At 39.4% G+C, this 22972-nt stretch overlaps 1 protein-coding gene across 3 annotated transcripts in view; it reads left to right on the forward strand.

Moving 5' to 3' along the window:
* Window positions 1–22972, forward strand: part of Prtfdc1 (phosphoribosyl transferase domain containing 1) — a 78823-nt gene that overhangs the window by 9690 nt on the left and 46161 nt on the right. For all 3 annotated transcript variants that reach the window (XM_042686182.1, XM_042686183.1, XM_042686184.1), the window contains exon 3: window positions 4135–4318. In XM_042686182.1, coding sequence (XP_042542116.1) covers window positions 4135–4318 — 184 coding nt within the window. The remainder of the gene's footprint in view (window positions 1–4134; window positions 4319–22972) is intronic.

Raw genomic sequence — 22972 nt, forward strand, 5'->3', positions numbered from 1 at the left:
ACCTTTATGTCTGAAAATCTTCCATCAGTGGCTGGGGTGGAGTCTAGGAACGCCAGTTCTCACCTTAAAAACTAACATTAAGCCATCTTTATATACTACAAAATTCACCTGTTATGGGTGAATGACTCAGGAATTCTCATAAATCTGTATGATTGGACAATCATTTCCATTCTGAAAAAAAAATTGTTTGCAGTCAACCCTGTTCCCACCACCAGTACCAGACCATCGCTAATCTGCCTCTTCCCCTGTACAATTATTTTTCTGAATATCTCATTAAAATAAAATCATAGAATAGCTACTTAGTTATTCACCAACTGGTTGGACATTTGGTTCTCTTATTTTGACTATTGCAAATAAGGCTTCTATGAACATTCACATGTAAATCTTTATGTGAATATGTCTTTGCTTGCTTTGCTTCTTTCTTTCTTTCTTTCTTTCTTTTTTCCTGTTGGTCTTGGGGCCTGAACTCTGGGGCCTGGGCATTGTCCCTTGGCTCTTCAGCTCAAGGCTAGCACTCTTCCACTTGAGCCACAGCATCACTTCTGCTTACATGGTGCTGAGGAATCAAACCCAGGGCCTCATGCATGCAAAGCAAGCACTCTACCACTGGGCCACCTTCCCAGCCTCCTCTTTCTTTTTTGTGCCAGTTGTTGGAGCTTGAACTCAGCGTCTAGCTGCTATCCCTGAGACTTTTGCCTCATAGCTAGCATGCTACTACCATTCAGCCACATCTCCACTTCTGGCTTTTTGATGGTTAATTGTAAAAGAGTCTCACAGACTTTCCTGCCTGGGCTGGCTTTAAACCGTAATTCTCAGATCTCAACAGGCATGAGCTACTGACTTCTGGCTTTTTATTTTTCTTGAATAGGTTTCATGGAGTAAAAATCAGTTTAAGAAATTATAGATTATTTTTAAATAATCTTCATTATTGTTCATCCCTATGATCAACACATTTTTTCCCTATGCTTACCAACATTTTATATCGTGTACCCATTGGGTTATATCCATTTTAGTGGATATATACTTACTTTTCATTATGGTTTTAATTGACAGTTTCTGAATCATTAGTGTGCCTATTAGCTATTCATATCTTTTTGGAGAGAGGTTTATTCAAATCTTTTGCTAATTTTTAACTTGGTTGTTTTCTCATTGAATTGTAAGAGCTTTAAGTATATATATTTGGGATACAAGTTCCTTTGTCATATGTATGATTTGCAAATATTTTTCCCCAGTCTGTGACTTGATTTTTCCTTTTTCCTATTGGCATGAGTTGAAAGGAATGTGTTTTCTATCTTTGGATGAAATATTATATGCTTGTCAATTAGAACCAGTTTGTTGTTGGTGTTACTCAGTAGATGCTACCCTTATTAGAGTCTGTGTTGGGTCTGACAGTGAGTGGTAAAGGAATGTTGAAGTCTTCAAATCAGTTGAGGATTTGTCTTATTTTCTTGGCAATTACAACAGGCTTAACTCATTTTGTTGTAGGCACAGATTATGTTACATTTCGTCCTTCCTTCCTTCCTTCCTTCCTTCCTTCCTTCTTTCCTTCCTTTTCTTCTCTCTTTTTCTTTCTGTTTCTCTTTTCTCCTTTCTTCCTTACTTTTTCCTTTCTTTCTCTTTCCCTCTTCATTTATCTCTTTTTCCCTCCCTCCCTCCCTCCCTCCCTCCTTTTCTTCTTTCTTTCTTTCGTTTCTTTCTTTCCTTTCTTTCTTTCTTTCTTTCTTTCTTTCTTTCTTTCTTTCTTTCTTTCTTTCTTTCTTTCTTTCTTTCTTTCTTTCTTTCTTTCTTTCTTTCTTTCTTTCTTTCTTTCTTTCTTTCTTTCTTTCTTTCACCTGGCTGGGGCTTGAACTTGTCTCTTAGCTGTTTTACTCAAGACTGGTGTTCTATCACTTGAGCCACAGCTCTACTTCAGGCTTTTTGCTGGTTAATTAATTGATATAAGAATCTCCCCAGGCTGTCTTCAAACTCAGATCTTCAGATCTCAACCTCCTGAGTAGTGATCATTTCAGGTATGAGTTACCAGTGCCTGGCACTATGTTATGTTTTCTCAGGGAGCCAACCTCTTTATTATTGTTCTGCTTCTCTTTATCCCTGATAATTTCCCTTGCTCTAAAGTCTAATCTTCTTGAAGTTAATATAGCTGCCCCAGTTTACTTTTTATTAGCATGTGATTCTCTATTCCTTTATTTTTAATTGATCTGTGTCTTTATATTTAAAGTGGATTTCTTGTAAACAACGCTTACTTGAGCTCCTGACGCTCTATCTTTTAACTGATGTACTTATACCATTTTCATTTTGATAACTATTTTCTACTCATTGCTACTGTTGTCTTTCTTTCTTCATTTGTTTTCCACTCTGTGAATTTGTTCCCCCACAATGCACAGCCTCTGATGACTTCAGTTTTATATTTTTCTATTTTTGTGTTTAAGGCTTACTGACTAGGATTTATTCCCATGTTTGAATAGCTTAGTGTTCAGTCTAAGCTTGATTAGAAGACTGTAGAAACAGTAAAGCTTCCATTCTCTGGCTGATGAATGTGTTTGTGGGCTTACAAGCATATTCAGATTTCCATGCAATGTTTTACAAGTCTTTTCTGGCTTTTATTTTTCCTTGGTCTCTTATTTCTCCTCTGTTCATGCATACCACCTCCAAGTATGTGTAGGTAGTTTGGGCATGCTCTAATCTCTGTTTTACACATGAACAGCCTCTGATCAACTCGAGATATATGCAGAAGTTTTGTGGACTTCTGTCTATGACTCTCTCACCCCTTAAAGCTTTTTATCAAATCTCAACTGGTCATTGTTCAAATGAGACTGAATTTATATTCATGCAGCCAGGCTTCTAAGATGGCCAGGTTAGCTTACCAGGCGCCTAACCAGGTGAGTTCTCCTTGGCAGTGCTGTTGAACAAATAGAGCTGGAATATGGCGGGGATGATGGGCACATCCAGGCAAAAGTGCCATAGACTTGTGCTATTTCTACTAGTATTCATTGTTTCTATGATTAAATGCTTCTCAGTTTGTCATATGCTTTTAGTTGATTTCTAGAGTGCTGAGATAGATGATTTGGACAGTTTTGTCAAGTGATAGTTTTGTGTGTGTGTGTGTGTGTGTGTGTGTGTATGTGTGTAGGATGTGTTAACCCCTGTTTCCATCATGAAAGAAAAGTATCTTTTTTTAAAGCATGTGACAGATATTCTGATGTATTTTTTTGTATGTATGCACTGGTTCTGGGGCTTGAACTCAGGGCCTGGGCGCTGTCTCTGAGCTTCTCTTGCTCTAGGCTAGCGTTCTACCACTTGAGCCACAGCTTCACTTCTGGCTTTTTGATGGTTAATTGGAGATGAGTCTCACAGATTGTCTTACCCGGACTAGCTTTGAACCTTGATCTTCAGATCTCAGCTTCCTAATTAGGTAGGGTTAATTATAGGTGTCAGCCGTCAGTGCTCAGCTTGATGTACATTTTTTGATTATCATATTTTGGGAAATGTTGCCTAAAACCATCATGGCTAACACACTATAAGTATATGTGCATATGGAGGCTTTAGCTCCAATTAACCAATAAAATACTGAACATGGCTCAAGACAGTGTCAAAGATCATGTGTATCTGTCATCTATTACATTATCATTGTAGTACCTAGCTGTACTTAGCAATTTGAAGATGGTATTTGGTGATATGCTTATTTTATAGTAGAGCAAAAGGAAATGGAGAGTGACTCACTTTCATTACATTGGAGGAAAAGTCAAGACCACTGTGACTACTGAAAGAATATCCAGAGTAAAAGTACAGCTGTGTTCCCTGGACTTTTTTTAATACTGACCATGCTGATTTGTGAAACTGGTCAATTTGAGACAAGAATCTCATGAATGGCTTTGAACCTCAATCCTTGGATCTCAGCCTCCTGAGCTAACTAGGATTATGGCTGTGAGCCACTGGCACCTAGCAACATTTTAATTTTTATGGCATATAGCAACAAACATGTAATGTGACATAGCTATCAGAAATATGTGTTGAATACCCTTTGGGTGACTAACTTTAACAAAGCTTTTCCTATAACATCCTGTGTTTTGATGATAAGAACCAGAATACTCAGAAATAGTTGTGCTTCAGTGTGTCTCTTACCCCTTCTTTCAGAATTGAGAGGCTGGCTAAGGACATAATGAAAGATATCGGGAACTGTGACATTATGGTCCTGTGTGTGCTTAAAGGGGGTTACAAGTTCTGTGCTGACCTTGTGGAGCACCTCAAGAACATCAGCCGAAATTCAGATCGATTTGTCTCAATGAAGGTCGATTTCATCCGACTAAAAAGTTACAAGGTAAGTTATCCCACATTCATTTTTATTGCCTGGTATTTAGAATTTACATTGTGCCAGGATACAAGAACTAATACATGAACATGCGGAGTCTAATTTTTTTAATGGAAGTGAAAGCCAAGAATGTATTTTCTTTTAACTTTCAAGAATACGACATCCTACTAATAAGAATTCAATTAGTATTTTTGAAGGAGAAAAATAAACCTCTGTTTCAGCATATATAGAAAGACTCTTTAGGAATGATTCACACCTTCTTTTATGGTGATAAAAGTGAGTGGTTATTTCCTGAGGCCCAGCCTCACCAATGAGTGGGGTCAGTGTTAAGAATTCCACTAGACATAGATGTACTTCTACCCTGGGTGCTGCCCTTTTCCCTGGAGACATACAGAGCGGAGACTTGGCACTTGGAGGTCAACAATCATGGCCTGGAGCTAAAAAGGGTCTGTAGGGATAGTGGGAGGAAACTAGGCTTGAGAAACTGCCATAGGAGTCTCTTCACCAGTGCAGCGTGAACTTTCTGTGGCTACTTCTAGATGGAGTTGGTACCAGCTGTTCTCTTCTTCTATGATACTTTTTGATTCAACAGACAGAAGAATCATTGAAACTAATTTTTCAATGTGTATGTCGGGGGGGGGGGGGAGGAGGGAGGGTTCAAACCCATGAAAACATTCTTACTGATGTAACAAGCTTGACACATTTTGATTTGTGAATCACTATTTGAACTGGCTGGTAGAAAACAAAATCACCACAAGATTAAATCTAAAGCACCAGGTACACAGATTTATTATCTTAGTTTCTTGGGACAGGAATCTGGGCATTTTTAGAGCAGTGTTCTCTCCCGGCAGTTCTACCAAGCTGACATGAGAATGAGCTCAGGTTTTGATCACCTGAGGCTTATGGTCCTTTCCCTAGAATCTTGACCTTTGTCACAATTCAGTCCTCATTTTCTTGCTGATGCAGGCTGTAGCCCTCTCTGTCCAGGACCACTTCATGGTCTTTGCTTCCTGTATTCCACAGGAAGCTCACAACACTGATAGGATAGCTTTTGCTTCTCCATGCCCAGTGGGAGAGTATCTGTTCAGGAAGGGCCCAGCTCTTCTTCTAAAGCTCACTCATTAGGTCACATTCACCTAGAATAATCCCCCTTTTGATGAACTCAAAGTCAACTGACCTGTCATCTAGTCTCGGGAGTGAATTACTGCTGTATTTATAAGACTCCCTCCCACTCCACTCACGTGGAGAAGATTATGCAAGACACATGTTTCCCAGGGCCAACAATCTTGAAGACTGTCTTACAATTCTGTCTGCCACAATTCAATCGCCTTAGATGTCCAGCAGCTGCAGATTAGTTCTTCTGACGAGACATACTCTATATGTCTGATGATCCTTCAGTCTAGGGTGAACCTGGGTATTTTTGTTTCTTGGTTTGTTTGCAGATACTTAGCTCTTCTTTATTGTTTTCATTCTCTCTTCTTTTCTAAAGGCAGTATTTTATTTTTATTAGCATATACATATAAGTGTGCAAAGGGGTTTAAATGTGATATGTCCATATATGTGTATAATGTGTTTTGTTCAAATTCACCCTTTTGTTCTGATCTTCACTTGAAAATATTTTTCTTTAGGTTCCATTCAGCTTGGATTAACTAGTGGTTCTTTATTGTTTTTGCTTAGCATGCCAATAAAAAGAGTTTTTATTTAATTCATATAATAATTAGCACTACCCCCTCCCCAAACAGACTTTATATTATTTGTAACCATTTTTCCTCCTTAGAAGATTTTTTTGTTATTCACTTGGCTCTAATGCTAAGTTTATTTGTCCTAGCTCTTTAAAAGCATATAGGCAGAAATAGGAAGATCACTGTTTGAGGTCATCCTGGGCATACAGTTAGTGAGACTCCCATCTCAATCAGGAAAAAGCTGGGCACAGTGGTTCATATATATGATATCAGCAGAAGTAGGAGGATCATGGTCTAGGCCAGCCCCAGACAAAAAAGCAAAACCCTAACTAAAAAATAAGAAAACAAATAAGATTAGGGGGCATGACTCAAGTGGTAGAGAGCCTGCTTAGCAGTCACAAGGCCCTGAGTTCAACAGCTGTCCCCAAAAGTTGTGTGTTTTATATACATTTTCCAGTCATTGGGTTTTTTTTAAATTTCATAATAGTATGTCTTTTCAAGGAGCATAATTTAATTCAATTGCACTAGTATGCATCTTCTAGCTTTGATTTTCTTTTTAATAACCATTTTAGTTCTTCTTCAAAACAGATTTTGTTCTTGGCCTTTCTGAGTAACTTTTAAAATCATGTTGATGTCTATAAAAAGCACTCGTGAGAATTTTTGTCTGGATCGTTACGAATCTGTAGCTCAATTTGGGGGACACCTCACCTCTTCAAGCCATTTTGTCTTTCCTTTCATCCTGTTCAGTTTGCTAATCTGTTTGAGATACTTTTTTTTTTTTTCATTTATGTTCATGATAGATGGCAAACCATAGTTTTCCTGGGGCTTGCTGGTCTTTTCTGGTTTTGCGCATCAGGATTGTATTGGTCTCATAAAAAGAATGGCAAACTGCTTCGTTTCCTTTTTGTGTCTTTCCAGCAGAATTTCTATAGAATTAATACAGATTTTTCTTTGGATATCAATGAAATCGTTTGGCCTGAAATTTTCAGGAGTTTGTGGGGCTTCTTCCCCTTTTTATTTTACCTAAGATTTCATATTTGGAGGCATGAAGTCGCTTGTCATATTCCTACAATGTGTGTGTGTGTGTGTGTGTGTGTGTGTGTGTGTGTGTGTGTGTGTGTGTGTGTGTGTGTGTGTGTGTGTGTGTGTATACCAGTCCTGGGTCTTGAAGTCAGGGCCTTCTACAGTCGCTGAGCAAGTTTGCTCAATCTAGCACTCTATCACTTGAAATAAGAGTCGCATTGACTTTCCTGCCCCAACTGGTGTTGAACTGTGATCCTCAAATCTCGCCCTCCTGAGTTGGTAGAATTACAGATGTGAGCTGGCATCTAACTCCCACAATATATTTAATATCTGTAAGCGCCTAGTGATATCCTCTTTCAACCCTCTTTTTAAATTTTATCTTCTATCTTTGCTTTTTCTTCCATAATTGTAGTGCTGTTGATTTCTTTTTAGTTCAAAAGACCAATTTATTGCTTCCTTGATTTTCTTACTGTCTTCAGTTTCATTAATTTATACTTTGATGTTGTTTTCTTCCTTCTTTTTGTTTGAGGTTAATTTGATTTTATTTTACTACACAGAAGTTTAGTTCATAGGTATCAGAGATGTAAATTTTCCTTTACGTTCATGTTTGGTTACATCCCACATACTGTGCTATATTGTTTTTACTTTCAGTTAGATGAATCTATTTTGTAATTTCTTTCATGACTTCCTCATTCATTCATTGGTTATTTCATGTTGTTTTGTTTTCAGATATTTAGGGATTTTCCAGAGACTTGTTATTTTCAGTTTAACTCTACTACAGAAATTACACTTTTGAATATATGGGTCCTTTAACAATTTTTTTGCTGGGGCTGGGAAGGTGGCTCAGTGGTAGAGCGCTTGCCTTGCATGCCTGAGGCCCTGGGTTCGATTCCTCAGCATCACATAAGCAAAAAGAAAAAAGCCAGAAGTGGCGCTGTGGCTCAAGTGGTAGAGCGCTAGCCATGAGTTGAAGAGCTGAGGGAGCTGAAGAGCCCAGGCCCACGACCAGACCCAAAAAAAAAATTTCTTTTGCCGATGTGTCTATATCCCTGAATAAAGATGATCTTTCTGAGACTAATAGCATTGTACTCCATGCCAAATTAAATCACAGCACTTACTTCCTAATCTCTGTCCAGTGTGTATTTCTCTCAACAATCTCTCTATTACCAAGGCTTTCACTTAGAAGCATGCATTCTAACACTTATACAACTGTTGCTCTACCTCTTGAGCCATGCCTCCAGCCTGGCTTTTTTTTACTGGTTATTTTGGAGACAGAGTCTCAAGGACTTCTTCTACTCAGGCTGGCTTTGCACTTTGACCTTCTAGATCTCAGCCTCTTCAGTACCTAGAACTACAAACATGAGCCATTGACACTGCGCTAGACACATATTTTCAAATCGCCATGTTTTCCTGAGGAGAAAGATATGGGGGTTCCCATCAAGAGTTCTGAGGGAAGAGAAAGGCAGCAGTTGATGTTACAACCTCACCACAGTCATCTGGCCTTGCATATTGTACACCTAAGCTTTTTAAAAAAAATAATAAGCTAGCCGGGCGCTGGTGGCTCACGCCTGAAATCCTAGCTACTCAGGAGGCTGAGATCTGAGGATCACGGTTCAAAGCCAGCCCGGGCAGGAGAGACCGTGAGACTCCTATCTCCAATAAACCACCAGAAAACAGGAAGTGGCACTGTAGCTCAAGTGGTAGAGCACTCGCCTTGAGCTGAAGAGCTGAGGGGCAGCGCCCAGGCCCAGAGTTCAAGCGCCACGACCAACAACAACAACAACAAAAAAAAGCTTTTTATTGTGAAAATACTGTACAGAGGGGTTACAATCACATGAGCAAGGTTATGAGTACCTTTTTTATCAAGCATTATTGCCTCCTCTTTTGTTTTTCCCCTACCATCCCTTCCCTCCCATCTCCACAACTACATGTTCCCCCCCTTGGCACTCCTCCTTCCACCCACCCTGCCTAAATTGTAAAGTTCGTTTTTCTACAAAGCATCTCGTCCATCTCATTGTTGCAATGGTCAACCTGTATCCCTATTTAAACAATTCGTTTTTTTTCCCTTCCGCTCCCAAATCATACCAACATCAAATACAGTGAAAACGGATTATACCATGGGGGAAGGACATACAAAGCAACAAAAAAATCACATGGTCCCTTATAAATACATTAGAAACAATACCAAGAAAGAAAAAAACCACTTGTGTCCTTATCTTGGCGTTCATTTCCATTAACATCATCTTATCTGGCCTTTTCTGCTTGTCGCAGTTATATACACTTTTGTCCCTCACCTTAGGACTCGGACGACACAAAGATGATTGCCTTGTTTCTTTTCTTCTCTTCTTACCAAGTATTTCTCTTTTTGTCTATCACCAAGGCAATACAAATCATCTGATTACCTCATGTGAAAGACTGCCTGTTCACTCAAGCAAGTTTTGTCCCCTAATTAAGTATTGTCAGACATGGCTGGGAATCCCATCTTCAACCTGGGGTAGGGCGTGGACAGCTCTCCACACACAGCACAGGAGCTGTCCCCAGCCATTAGTTACTGAATTCTTGTCAGGCTTAAGGTGACCTGAGCTTCCTCAACACACCTCAGGGCAGAGACCAATAAAACAATGAATACAAACCCATCAAATAAGGGGAACAGGATTGGCTCATGTTCCTTTAAGAGCAGTTGGCACCCCATCATACTTTCAAACCAATTCACAGGTCGTAGACATCTTGGAAAACACCTCACAGGAAACAATGGCCTTTGAAATATGCTATGGATTCCTTCAGAAGTTTCTGAGGGAGAGGAGGACTGAACGTACCTCTGGGTGCTATTGGAAAGCATGGTGTCATTTTATTCCCTCCTGTCTTATTGCCTGGTGACAGCTCAAAAACAGTGTGTGAGACTGGATGATGAGGGGCAAGGTTCAATGCTACCTATTGCCTTCCTTCTCCTTCAGAGCCCAAGGAGTAAAATTCTCCCCCGGAATAGAAAAAATGATATGATTCTTTGAAAATTAGTTTTTGAGGATAAAAAGATGGAAGTTTATTTTACTGAAAGACTAAGTTTCTCCTGGTGCTCATCATTGGCATCCACAATTCATTTCTACAACAATTTCCCCAGATATCTCTGTTGTCTGATAAATTCCACTGTTCATATGACGGGACAGAAACAATCCCGATAGACAACAGTTCCACACATCACAGGACTCCAGGCTGTTTGACTTTGTCCTTGTATTAAGCTTTCCATATGACATGAAATGAATTTGCATGAGTACTATCAACATTACAAAAGATTGCCTTAGACAGTATTATTAGAAAGCTTGGCATGGTCATCCACTTCTATAAGCTCAGCTACACTGGAGGCCAAAACTACAAGCTAAGTCCCAAACTAGTGCCAGACAAAACTATGAAACCCAATCTGAAGACTAACTAAAGCGAAACAGACTGGGATCATGGAACAAGCAGGAGATCAACATATCTAGCACACATGGGACTCTGAGTTCAAACCCAGCAACTCACCACCAAAAAAGAGATTAGCATTAGACTGATTTATTGTAGGTCATGGCTAACATATTTCTATTTTTAATGAATACATTTTTGGCATCTCAAGTTTTCCTTTTTCTCTCCCTCTCTTCCATTTTCTCTTCTATCTTTCCATTAACTTTTAATCAGCACTTTTAGAAAAATCACATTTAATCCTAACTGGAAACTGTCCAAGTGTTTCTCATCTTTTAGCCTTGCAAAAAGATAGACTCAGAATTTAACTCACCTACTATTGCAAGCCAAAAATAGTAGAAATGGGTCTAAGTACAGAACCATCAGTTTCTCAAGCCTAAGTCCAATTGTAGCATATAACCATTTCCCTGTAAAATTCTCAAAGGTTTCCCACCAAATTCCACTGTTTCCATAATATAGTAAGATGTCTAGTAACATCTATAAAGGAACTGGTTACGTTTTAGGTTCATATGTACAGTTCGTTATAATCATTATGTAATAATTTGCCTTTAAGAAATAGTAGCTTTCTTTGACACACTCTAAAAATCATCCAAGAGAGAAGATAGCTCATGGATGAAATCCTATATGTACACACATGCTTGAGCCTAGTAGTTTGTCTTTTAATAGCATTTGTCAAGGTATTCAGGGTTTTATTTTGTTTCACAAAGTCTCAAATATTGATCATCTCTCAAAAGAGTTTACTCACCTGTAGGATTTAACTTTCCAGCAATTCTAATGCAAAGGTACATTATATCTCTTGAGCACTTATTTACATTCTACCACTGATTTGTAAAGGATTTGCTTTTTTTTTTTCAAACACACATGCCTTCCTAGATCCAGAGAGAATTCAAATGTGGCAGTTCTATGCAATACTTCAGATAGTTTTAAAAGTCTCCTGTCAGCCAGACGCTGGTAGCTCATGCCTGTAATCCTAGCCAGAAGTGGAGCTTTGGCTTAAGTGGTAGAGTCTTGAGTACAAAAGCTAAGGCACAGTGCTCAGGCCCTGATTTTAAGCTTGAGGACCAGCACTAAAAAATAAGTAAGTAAGTAAATATAAAGCCAGCAGGTGGCTCATGCCTGTAATCCTAGCTACTCTGGAAGCTGAGATCTGAGGCATATGGTTTAAAGCCAGCTGAGTGAGGAAAGTATGTGAGACCCTTATCTCCAATAAACTACTGAGAAAAAAGTTGGAAGTGGTGCTATTGCTCAAGTGGTAGAGCATTAGCCTTGAGCACAAATAGGCTCAGGGACAGTGCCCATGCCCTGAGTTCAAGCCCCAGGACCAGCTAAATAAATAAATAAAGCCACCTGTTACAAAATGATATCCTCAATGATGCCTATAGTAAAAAGTCCACCTTTAAGCCATGAGGGACACTGGGAAAGCATCCTTATCTTTGTTGACATAGCCTGGAGTCACACAGGAAATATATCCTAGGTCATACTTAAACATGTCTGTTTCATATGTGCCTTTGAAGTTTTAATTTCCATGTGCACAATTACATGTATGTAAATGGGTGTGTGGTCTGGGAAATGCCATTCTGAGACTTGAGTAGTAAAATCGGTCTCAGAACATGGTGCCCTCCCTTCCTTCCCCCAAGAGCCCGTGGAAGTCAGTCTTAAAATCTTTCTGCAGACAACATTTTGAGCTAGGCACAATTCCTATAGATAAATTCTCATTTAACTTGAATTTACAAACTGAAATTTCAAAGGAGGCATGGAAACACTTCACCACAGGCAAGATCAGCTGAAGTGAAATCACAGAGACAGGTAAATAAATGATATGAACTAGAATATAAAATTGTAGCAGACTTTTGAAAGGCAAGAACAGACATCAGAAAAACATGGAGTAGTGTAGCAAAAGGAAATCATTGTTAATCTAGATTTTAGTGCCCAGATAATCTTTAACTTAAAAAAAAAAGTATTTTTTCAATGCAATCTAAAAGAATTTCCCAGTAACAGACATTGGCTGAAAACATACTTTAAAGGATAGATATTAGCAAAATGGAAATTGAATCTTAAGAAAATAGATAGAAGAGCTGGGCACTGGTGGCTCACGCCTAGCTACTCAGGAGGCTGAGATCTGAGGATCTTTCCAGTCCAGGCAGGAAAGTCCGTGCAACTCTTTATCTCCAATAAACCACCAGAAAACCGGAAGTGGCTCTGTAGCTCAAGTGGTAGAGTGCTAGCCTTGAGCTGAAGAGCTGAGGAACAGCGCTCAGTCCCAGAGCTCAACCCATGACTGACCAAAAAAAAAAAAAAAAAAAAGAAAATAGAAACAAAGAAGTTAACAAGCAAGGAGGTAAATCAGAAAAGTTGTGATGGATTAAAATAATAATTAATGAAATAATGGTATTGACTGACAGATTCTCATAGTAGAGCAAACAAAGTAGAATTAAAATACCAGTTCAGGCTCCATTGTTGGTAGGAGGAGTTGGTTGGAAGGAAAGCACTTTCTATTATCTGTATTATTTAAGAGGAACATTGATGTGTTATTGACTTATAAACTTTAAGTATGTCTATTAAAAAGTTAAGGATAGAGTTGTCAGTGGCTCAAGCCTGTAATCCTAGCTATTCAGGAGGCTAAGATCTGAGGATTGTGGTTAGAAGCAAGCCTAAGTAGGAAAGTCCATGGGAATCTTATCTCCAGTTATAAGCACTGGGGAAATAAACCAGGTGGAAGTGGAGCTCAGGAGGTAGAATCCTAGCCCTGAGCAAAAAATTGCTGGGACTGTGCCCAGGTCCAGTTCAAGCCCCAGGTGCAAGCATGCGTGAGCGCGCCCCCCACCCCCCCTCCGCCACACAAATAGTTAAAAAAGTTAAGGATAAAAGGGCTAGAGATAAAGCCCATTGGTAGAACACTCACCTAGCATGTGTTAGGCCACAGCACTGCAAAACAAACAAACAAACAAACTAGATGCTAGTGCCTCTCACTTATAATGGACTACTCATGTTTAGCATCAGCCACTCAGGAGGCTGATATTTGAGGATCATGGTTCAAAGCCAGACTGAGCAGGAAAGTCTGTGAGACTCTTATTTCCAATTAACCAGAAAAGCCAGAGGTAGAGCTCTGTCTACTACCACTCAGATAGTAGTGCCAGTCTTCAGTGAAAAAGCTAAAGGGATAGCAAAGCCAACCCCAAAACAACAGAAAAAACATGCTACAAATTAGTTACGGCATCATGGAAATGGACCCTGATTTGGGAGATATTAAACTGTAAAACAAATATGCAAGTTTAACTGGTAAAAATTATTCTTTCCCATGCCCCTTTTATTTTTATTTTTTGTCGGTCGTGGGGCTTGAACTCTGGGTGCTGTCCCTGCGCTCTTCAGCTCAAGGCGAGCACACTACCGCTTGAACCACAGCGCCACTTCCGGTTTCCTAGTCCTTTATTGGAGATAAGAGTCTCAAGGACTTTTCTGCCTGGGCTGGCTTTGAACCGTGATCCTCAGATCTTAGCCTCCTCAGTAGCTAGGATTACAGGCATCAGCCACCGGCGTCCAGCTCCCATGCCCCTTTTAAAGCAGTACCTGCCCCTCCCCCCCTACACTGGCAAATATCCAAAGAGCTAAAATATAAGAGAAAATAAACGTGGGCCTTGTATTATGGTTCCAATATGCTTTCCCAGGGGTGGCTGTTCACTAAGGACTGTTTTGGTTTTCTTTTAATCTTTAGTTCTAAAGCTATTTTGCACACCCTTTAAACATTTTTTGGCTAATTTCAAAGGAAGAGCTGTTTACTGAAGAATAAATCTGGAATATGTCTGAGTAGTTTTGAGTCCATACACATAAACCCTTAAAATGAATCAGAAGTTTTTGTGCAAATGGCAGCTCCTTTGTACAACTACTTAAAGATAATAATAAAAAATAAGTCAGTGTAAACCAGAGCATGATTTCTGAGTGACTTCTGCTCAGAGCTCTGAGACTGTGCACATTGAAGTGAACAATTATCTTTGCCTTCTGATTCTTAAATTATATTTGTTACTGGCTTTCGACGTGCATAGATGAAAAAACTTGTCAAGAAGCAAATAACTAGCTTAGCCTAAAGAGAGATCACCTAGCACCGCTCTAGGCAAGTTTCCTTTGAGATTGCTATCAAGCAAAACGTTGTATGTGTGTGTTAAAGCAGAGTCAAAGTCTATTCGTGCGCTAAGGTTAATATCAACATTTTTAGTTTTTGTACCTTATATCTGTACATATTTATATTCAGTTTTAGTTTCTATAAATATTTCCATAAGTGCACATTTTATATTCCAAATTTAGTGTCTGTAGAGATACTAAGGAAAGGGTTTGCCTTTCCTTATGAAAAGCAAACACTGACAAGATAACTAAGAGAATAAATGCTGCAGAAGTAGTTATTATACAGGCATTCATGGTTTGGAAGATTAGATTCAGAGAAGGAAGTTATATCCCAAACCAATTACACATACACACACACACACACACACACACACACACACACACACACACACACACACATGCACATGCACACACACCCTAACAACTTGGAAAATATTAATGGGAAAATAATCTCTTTAAAGTCTTATATGATGGTCTTTGTGGTAAAATATAGTTTGAACTTAATGTCTCTATTCTCTTTTTTAGATTATAATTCCTTCCTGACATGACTTTGCCATTAGTAATGGTTTAGATACTAATGCCAACCTGTTCTAAAATGCTTAGGCTTCATAGCCTGCAAAGGACAAGAATTACTTGTCTGTTTGTTAATTTGATATTCATATGAAAGATAGTTTTGAAAATAGTTCTTATGGGGTTTTTTTGTGCCTGGTATTTTCCTCATAGAGAGCAGAAATGGAATTTAAAAAGACATTGACATTGGAGAGAATCATGACATAAAAACAGGATGCCTGTCTTGGAGGAGGCAAAGGGTCCTGTGGCTCCAGCCACAGATATGAATGATAGACAGGATGGCCTCAGGAAAAGGTCAGGCACTCTCTTGAGTCAGCGATGCCTGGGCTAAAAATGCTCATCTCACACAGCACACAGCAGAGGGAAGTGTCTGTGTGCACGTGGTCCACAGAAGCCTGGAACTCCTGCTTCCTCTCCAGCTGTAGTGAGCCCTTGTTGATGGCCTGGGATAGATTTCTGTGCCCTCTAGACCTGTGTGTATTCTTTTTATTTTGATGCAGGTGATTAGAAGACAGGCTTAAGGTGCCCTGCTTATTATTCCAGCAAGAGTACACTTCCAAAGCATGTACAAGGAGGTCCTGGATTTCATCCTCAGCAACACACACACACACACACACAAATTTTTAAAGCAAAAAAGAAAAAAGCAAGTAAGGCACATTAAAAAATGAAAATGCTGCCAGGCGCCCGTGGTTCACGCCTGTAATCCTAGCTATTCAGGAAGCTGCGATCTGAGGATTGCAGTTCAAAGCCAGCTGGGCAAGAAAGTCCATGAGACTCTTATCTCCAATAAACCACTCATAACACCACTCAAAACTAAAAGTGGTGCTGTGGTAGAGCACTTGCCTTGAGCCGAAGAGCTCAGGGCAATGCTCAGGCCCAGAGTTCAAGCCCCACAACTGACCAAAAGAAAAGATTTCTTAACATGAAAAAGGTTATATTTGGTTTTATGGTGTTAGGAATTGAACTCAGGGCCTCATGAATAGTAGGCAAGGTTATTGTTTTAAGCCACTGGGGATTGAACACAGGTAGAGCTTTGCACTAAGCAGGTGCTCTACTTCCTGAGCCACACCTTCAAGTCCTTTGCCTTTAGTCTGTTTTTTAGATAGGATCTTAATCTTGTTCCCAGGATCACTCTCAGACCTCTGCCTCCCAAGTAACTAGGATTATGGATATGCTCCACTATACCCAACTTGTTTTTGAGATAAGGTCTTGCTAACTTTGTCCAGGCTGGTCTCAGTCCTCAATGATTCTCTGCCTATAACTCCCAAGGAGGTACAGCTTGAAAATAGATCTTTAACATGTCCCTTATTCCATTGATTTCTGATTATAGATCCCTGAAGAAGCAATCATCTCTTTGTTGTTTTATTTCTCCAAATCACTTGTAACTATTGTTGCATTATAGACAGGGTGATACTTAACTGTAAAAGAAACATACTCCTAGCTGGGCACCAGTGCTCATGCCTGTATCCTAGCTACTCAGGAGGCTGAGATTTGAGGATGTAGGTTCAAAGCCAGCCCGGGCAGGAAAGTCCGTGAAACTCTTATCTCCAATAAACCACCAGAAAACCGGAAGTGGTGCTGTAGCTCAAGTGGTAGAGTGCTAGCCTTGAGCTGAAGAGCTGAGGGACAGTGCTCAGGCCCAGAGTTCAAGCCCCATGACTGACAAAAAAAGAAAAAAAGAAAGAAACACACTCCTCTGTATCCCCCCCCCTTTTTTTTTTAGTTCAGATCAACTTGGACCTACAAAAAAAAGATTAACACAAGAAATACTTTTGGTAGCATTCTTGAAAGGGAAAAAAAAATAAACTGAAAAATTGCCCCAAGTGTGAGCACCAAGTAAAGAAGATGTCTGGGGAAATCCATTTACAATCTCTACCGGAGATGGTGGGCTCACCAGCATCCTTCTTAACAAGTAAACATCTTACTACCCCCACTTCTTGAGGTTTGACTGTGAGTGTTCTTTGAAGAAACTGAATGGGTCTAAAGAAAAGCTCTTTGGGGTCAGGTATGGTGGCACACACTTGTCATCTGAGCCAAACTGGAGGTGTAGTAGGAGGATCTTAGTTCCAGACAGTCCCAGGTAAAAATGTAAGAGCTTATCAGAAAAATAATGAAAGCAAAATGAAGCTGGAGGTGTAGCCCTGAATCTAGTCCCCGGTACTGGAAAAATGTCTCCAAATATTACATTGAAAAGGTTATCTCTCCCTTGGGGAATCTGTTTGGAAATGCAGCTATCATGTCTCTGCTTGCTAAGGACTTGTAATCCTTTCTGGCAGACCAACTACTATCTCACATTAAGTATGAAAAAAACTTCGAGGGAGCCTGGTTCCTGTGGTTCACACCTGTACTCCTATCTACTCAGGATGCTGAGATCTGAGGATCCAGGTTTAAAACTAGCCTAGGCACAAAAGTTGAAGACTTTTGTTAATCAGCAAAAAAGCTGGACTGGTAGCATGACTCAAGCAGTAGAGTTTAGCCATTAGAGAAGAAAGCCAATCAAGAGTACAAGGCCCTGAATTCAAGCCCTGGTACTGGTGCCCATGTGCACACACACACACACACACACACACACACACACACACATACAAGGGGCTCTAACATGAAAGACTATACTGAAAAATACTTTTTTTAAAAAACAAAACAAAACATGAAAGGAAGCCCAAGAAAGTAAACTCTTCTGCTTGTCTTCCCATGGTTCAAAGAGGATTGTACAGTTTGTGGGGATACTGAACTAACAAAAATAACATCTTGCTAAAATAGAGTGAGATTTCCTTCTATGATCTAAGAATTCTTAATTTACCTTTCTAGTATAAAACTACTTACAGTGTATAGTTTTGTTAAAAGTTGAGTTTGGCTTATTCAAATTTATAATGATGGTATTGATTAATTGATCATTATGGAAATGTACTATTTTAAGTGTTTTGAAAATATTAGTTCATGAGTGCCAAGCACATTCCCAAGGCACTAATGAGTTAATATTTGTAAAGCAAGAAAACTTTCATATATTATGGTTACCATTCCCCTGGAGACAGGACAAGAATATTGTTCAAGAAGATAGAGAGAAGGATATTTTCTTGGAAGTAAAAATACACTGAAGTAGATACTCTTGATTTCCTTTTCTGTCCAACAACCATCCATTTAAATATGGAAAGATAAGCATCAAGGAAACTGGGTGCCTATAGCTTACACCTGTAATCATAACTACTCAGGAGGCTGAAAGGTAAGGATCCAGGTTCAAATCCAGCTCGGGCACAAAAGTCCAAGAGATTGCAACTTCAGTTAATCCGCAAAATGCTGGGCTGAAAGCATGGCTCTACCATACCTCATTACCTCTACCACACAGGCCACTAATGCCAGAATCTTGCTGTTCCAGCCTCTCTTGCTCCAAAGAAATGAGCATTTCTCCCAGGAGAGAAAATCTAAGGCGAATTTCTCAGAGGAAATGGTTTGTTTCCATAATGGCAGAGAAGAATGGACGGAAACTCTGAGTGGACTTCTGGGAAAGGGAGAAGATGAGTGTGTAGTGTGTGAGATGAAAGGGAAGGTCACCGATGTAGGTGGAATAGAAAGCCTTATCAGAAGGAAGGCACCAATGCCACTAGGTGTGCAAGTGAGCACAAACGTGCAGAATCCAATCCCTCTACAAATACTTCCACTGTGTGTCATGCCCTGTTCTAGGTGACAAAGCTCTAGGTGACTGAAGGAAACAAACCTCTCACTGTTCTGGTGCTTACATTCTCAATGAAAATAAAAAGTATGAAATAAACAAAGCAAGGGAACATGAAATGTGGTGGAACATGTCTGCAATCTCAGAACTCTAGAAGCAGAGACAAGAGGATTGAATTTGGAGCCAGCTTGGGCAACATAGCAAGACCCTGACTCAAGAAAAGGGAAGGAAGTAAGAGGAATGGAAACAAATAGAATGGAAAGGAAAGGAAAGGAAGAAAGGAGGGATGGGAGAGAGATGAGAGACAAAGAGACAAAAGGAAGAAAGAAAGGAAAAAAGAAGAAAGCAGGAAGGAAAGAAAGAAAGAAAACATCAAATGTGTTAAATATTGGAAAATACTATAGAGAAAAATAAAGCTGGGTGGAGATAGGGTAGGATGGAGGAAATTGGGGAGCAGTCAAGGTAGGTGGCCTCTAATTACAGGACCATCAAAAGCAGAGACCTGAAGTAGACAAGGAAGCAAGCCTTCTAGAAGGGAGTTGGTTCTGAGAAGGGGTGATAAACGCAATGCCTTTAGGTGGGAATTTGCTTGGCATGCTGGAAGAAAAGCAAAGGCAGCCAGAAAAAAAAAAAAGAAAGAAAGAAAGTTGGAGAGCTTAATTGGAAATGACTCAGAAGTAATGGGAGTTGAAATATTATAGTCTGGCAGGCCATCATATGGACTTTGCCTTTTGTTCCAAATAAGTGGGAGGATTTTGTTGGGCTTTCAGCAGAGTGACTTGGTCTAACTTAATTCATTTTACGAACTTATTTTTTTGAGATGGGATGTCACCATGTAGTCCAGGTAGGCCTTGATCAGGATCCAACTGCCTTAGCCTTCTACATGCAGAGGTTATAAGTATCTGCCACCTCGACTAGGCTGGTGTATACTTGAAAGGTCATCGTCTGTTGTAGTAAGAAAAGAACAAGGGTCAAATGTTGAAGCGGGAAGATGTTTGGAAATCTGTTGCAGTAACTGCAGTGAGGCACAGTGAAATCTTGAGACAGAATGGTTACATACAGCTTGATGAGAAAGTATTTGGATTATGTGTACATATCTTAGAGGTGAAGACAAAGGGACTACCCAGACTTATTGATGAATTTGACGCTAGTGTCCATGACAGTAAAGTTTTGGGCCTAAGCAAGGGTATGAACTGATTTGTCATTCACTGACATAGGGAAAAATACAGAAAATCAAGGTGTGGAAGAGGGAATCCGAAGTTTGGTTTGGAACCATTCTTTCTCTTAGACATCCAACTTGAATTAGGAAGCAGAATATGCCAGTCATAAATTTTAAGGAAGAGGTTAAAGATGATGTTACTAGTTTAAAAGTGACTGTTGTCTACAGGCTTAAAACCATGATAAAGAATGGGTCACCCAGTGAGTGAGGGTAGATCAACTCTTAAGGACTAAGCCAGGAGCATCTGAATGTTTGTAACTAGGAGGGCAAGATGAAATTAGGGCGGTCTGTACAGGAATCCAGGAGTCTGAGGAGAAGCAGCTGGGAAAATTATCTTGGGAGCCAGCGGATCCAGATCAGCTGATAGACTGAGCATGCAGACTGAAAATTGACCACCAGATTTGGAAAGATGGAACTTTTGGTGACATTAATAAAAACTCAGCAAACCATGATGGATTGGCAGTAGCAGCTGGTCTAGACAAATAGTCTCAGGACTTAGAGCAAAACATTGGAAATGACTCTTTACCTAGAAGGTACGTGCAGTTCCAATGGTGCCTGGAGGGTGATGGGAAAGGATCATTGAAAGGAAAATAAGATGCTGTTTGTTATCACTTAAGTAGAGCACTTTGAAGCTTTTTTTTAACTGTAGAAGCATATCACCAGAAGCTAGATGACCCATTTTCCTGTCCAACTGTCAGAAGTCTTTGAAAAAAACAAGTGTAATACAAGCAGCATGGAAGTGAGAAGCATAAACCTTAGAATAAAGTCTGGCATAGTTTAGTGCTAAATATTAATTTTGATATCAAAATACTGAATATTTCTGGACATTAACATTCTCATTAATAAAATACCACTAATTACCATGAGAGGATTTGTGTGTGTGTGTGTGTGTGTGTGTGTGTGTGTGTGTGTGTGTGTGTGTGTATATGCGTGCATGCGCACGTGCACACGCACACGCTAGTTCTAGGGTTTAACTCAAGGCCTAGAACTCTTGTGTTCACACCTTTTTGCTGGTGCTCTGCGACTTGAGCCATGCCTCCTGCCAGATTTCTGCTGGTTATTTTGGAGATGGAGTCTCATGAACATTCCTGCCTGAGCTGGCTTCAAACCTTGATCCTCACATCTCAAGTGGACATGATTAGGATTATAGGCATGAGCAATGGATGACATGGAAGAGCTCTAGCTCTGTATCATCCAAAAATGTGGCCCATAGACAACTATCCTCCTTCATTATTGTTGTTGTTATTGTCCGTTTACACTCTGGTATAGCAAAGGTGAAGTATCTGGTGGCATGATCTTCATTGGAGAAGGTATTAGTTGGAACTACAGGTTTAACTAAATTCTTTTAGGCCTTTCTTCTGGCCTGCACCTTGTAAAAGGCAGATCAGACCTGAAGGCCATATTTGGTTGACATACTCCAAAATAAATTCCACTGACTTCTTTTAAACTCTGATCTTTAAATGAGATTGTAGCATGTGGAAGGTTAAGATAATACTACAGCCCTGGGAAGCTGAGAGCTGAACTCACCTTGCCACCCAAGAATGTTGGCAGGCCAGGAAGACCGTGCCGTGTGGCACTCAGTGGCCCCTGGCTGACCCTCAGTCTGTGTTTTCATTCTTACTCTTCTATATTTTTCCTTTTCTATGTCTGCATGGGCGTTGGTTCCCACCGGTTCACAAAACAGAACAAAGATAAAAATAAAAATGCTTAAAAATTGTTTGAGACCACATTATGACTTTCTTTTTTATTTTCACAGTAACTCAGACTAAATTGGCATATTTCTAGTAGAAATAGTTACATTCCATACTTTTGAATAAACTATTTAGAAATTTCACAAATGGGTACTATATCCTAGCAAAATGTTTACTTGTAGTTATCATTAACTTTGTTTTCTTATTTAGATATATATTTTTAGTCCTGACCCTATGATTTTTTTTCTCTTCTATCTACTTTGAAACTTTATAGCCTTAGAACACTGTAGCCAAGACATTCATAAAGTAGTGTGGGTTTTGGATAATAGTTTTTGTATTAGAGCTCATGGCCATCCAAATTTTCAACAATAAGAAAAATTCAACAAAATGGACATTTCCCAGAAATCAAGTCATTTCTCTAGAGAAAATACAAAAATTTTGTTGGTCCCTGGATTTAAAAATCTCCTACCTCTGTTTAAAAATCACATGGAAATTCAATTATTTTTACATTGCACTCAAGAAAGATTTTTGTTCGTGCGTCTTGATCCCATGCTACTTTGGGTTTCCTGGCCTTCAGGATTCTCAGATTGAGTCCCAGTTCCTATGTAGTGATAAATAGATTCTAAAACCTGCTTTCAAATCATTGCCTATTTGACTGTTTAATCTGACTGAAAATGCATCCTTAACAGGGGCATGTAAATCACTTAGGCTGACTTGAAAGGGTCAATTTTGGTCAGCTCTGACATAAGGAAAATTACTGAGCACACAGATAAGAAGTCTTATGCCTGACTTGATTCTAACCTCTCTTTGTTGTCATGATCACAGTGGAATTGTACTTAAACAATTCTACAGGGTGTAAAGAATTGTCAGCTTGGACCTAAAATAGGGTATAGTATTTAAGTCACAGTAATGAATATGCCGATGACAACACAACAAAAACTTTATTATAATTAAAAATGTATAGTGAATCATCTCATAATCCTACTAAACATGTGAACAATTATCTGAGGGTCAAGCTAAAAGGAACAGAAAAAAATACAAAGATGGCTTGAGCCAAAAAGCAGGAGGCTAGACACAAGCTTTTATCTATTTCTGCACAGTTAACACTTCTGCACTGCTTGGAAATCTGGAAAGCCCTAGCTAAAGTCACTATTTTCTTCATAAGGTGCTTGCATTTCAGTGGTAAATTGGATTCAAGCTTTTTGATGCTACATGTGGCATCCTTTATATTTTATTCAGTGA

The sequence above is a fragment of the Dipodomys spectabilis genome, unplaced genomic scaffold (assembly GCF_019054845.1).
Source record: "Dipodomys spectabilis isolate Male_0828 unplaced genomic scaffold, ASM1905484v1 ptg000096l, whole genome shotgun sequence".
Lineage (NCBI taxonomy): Eukaryota > Metazoa > Chordata > Mammalia > Rodentia > Heteromyidae > Dipodomys > Dipodomys spectabilis.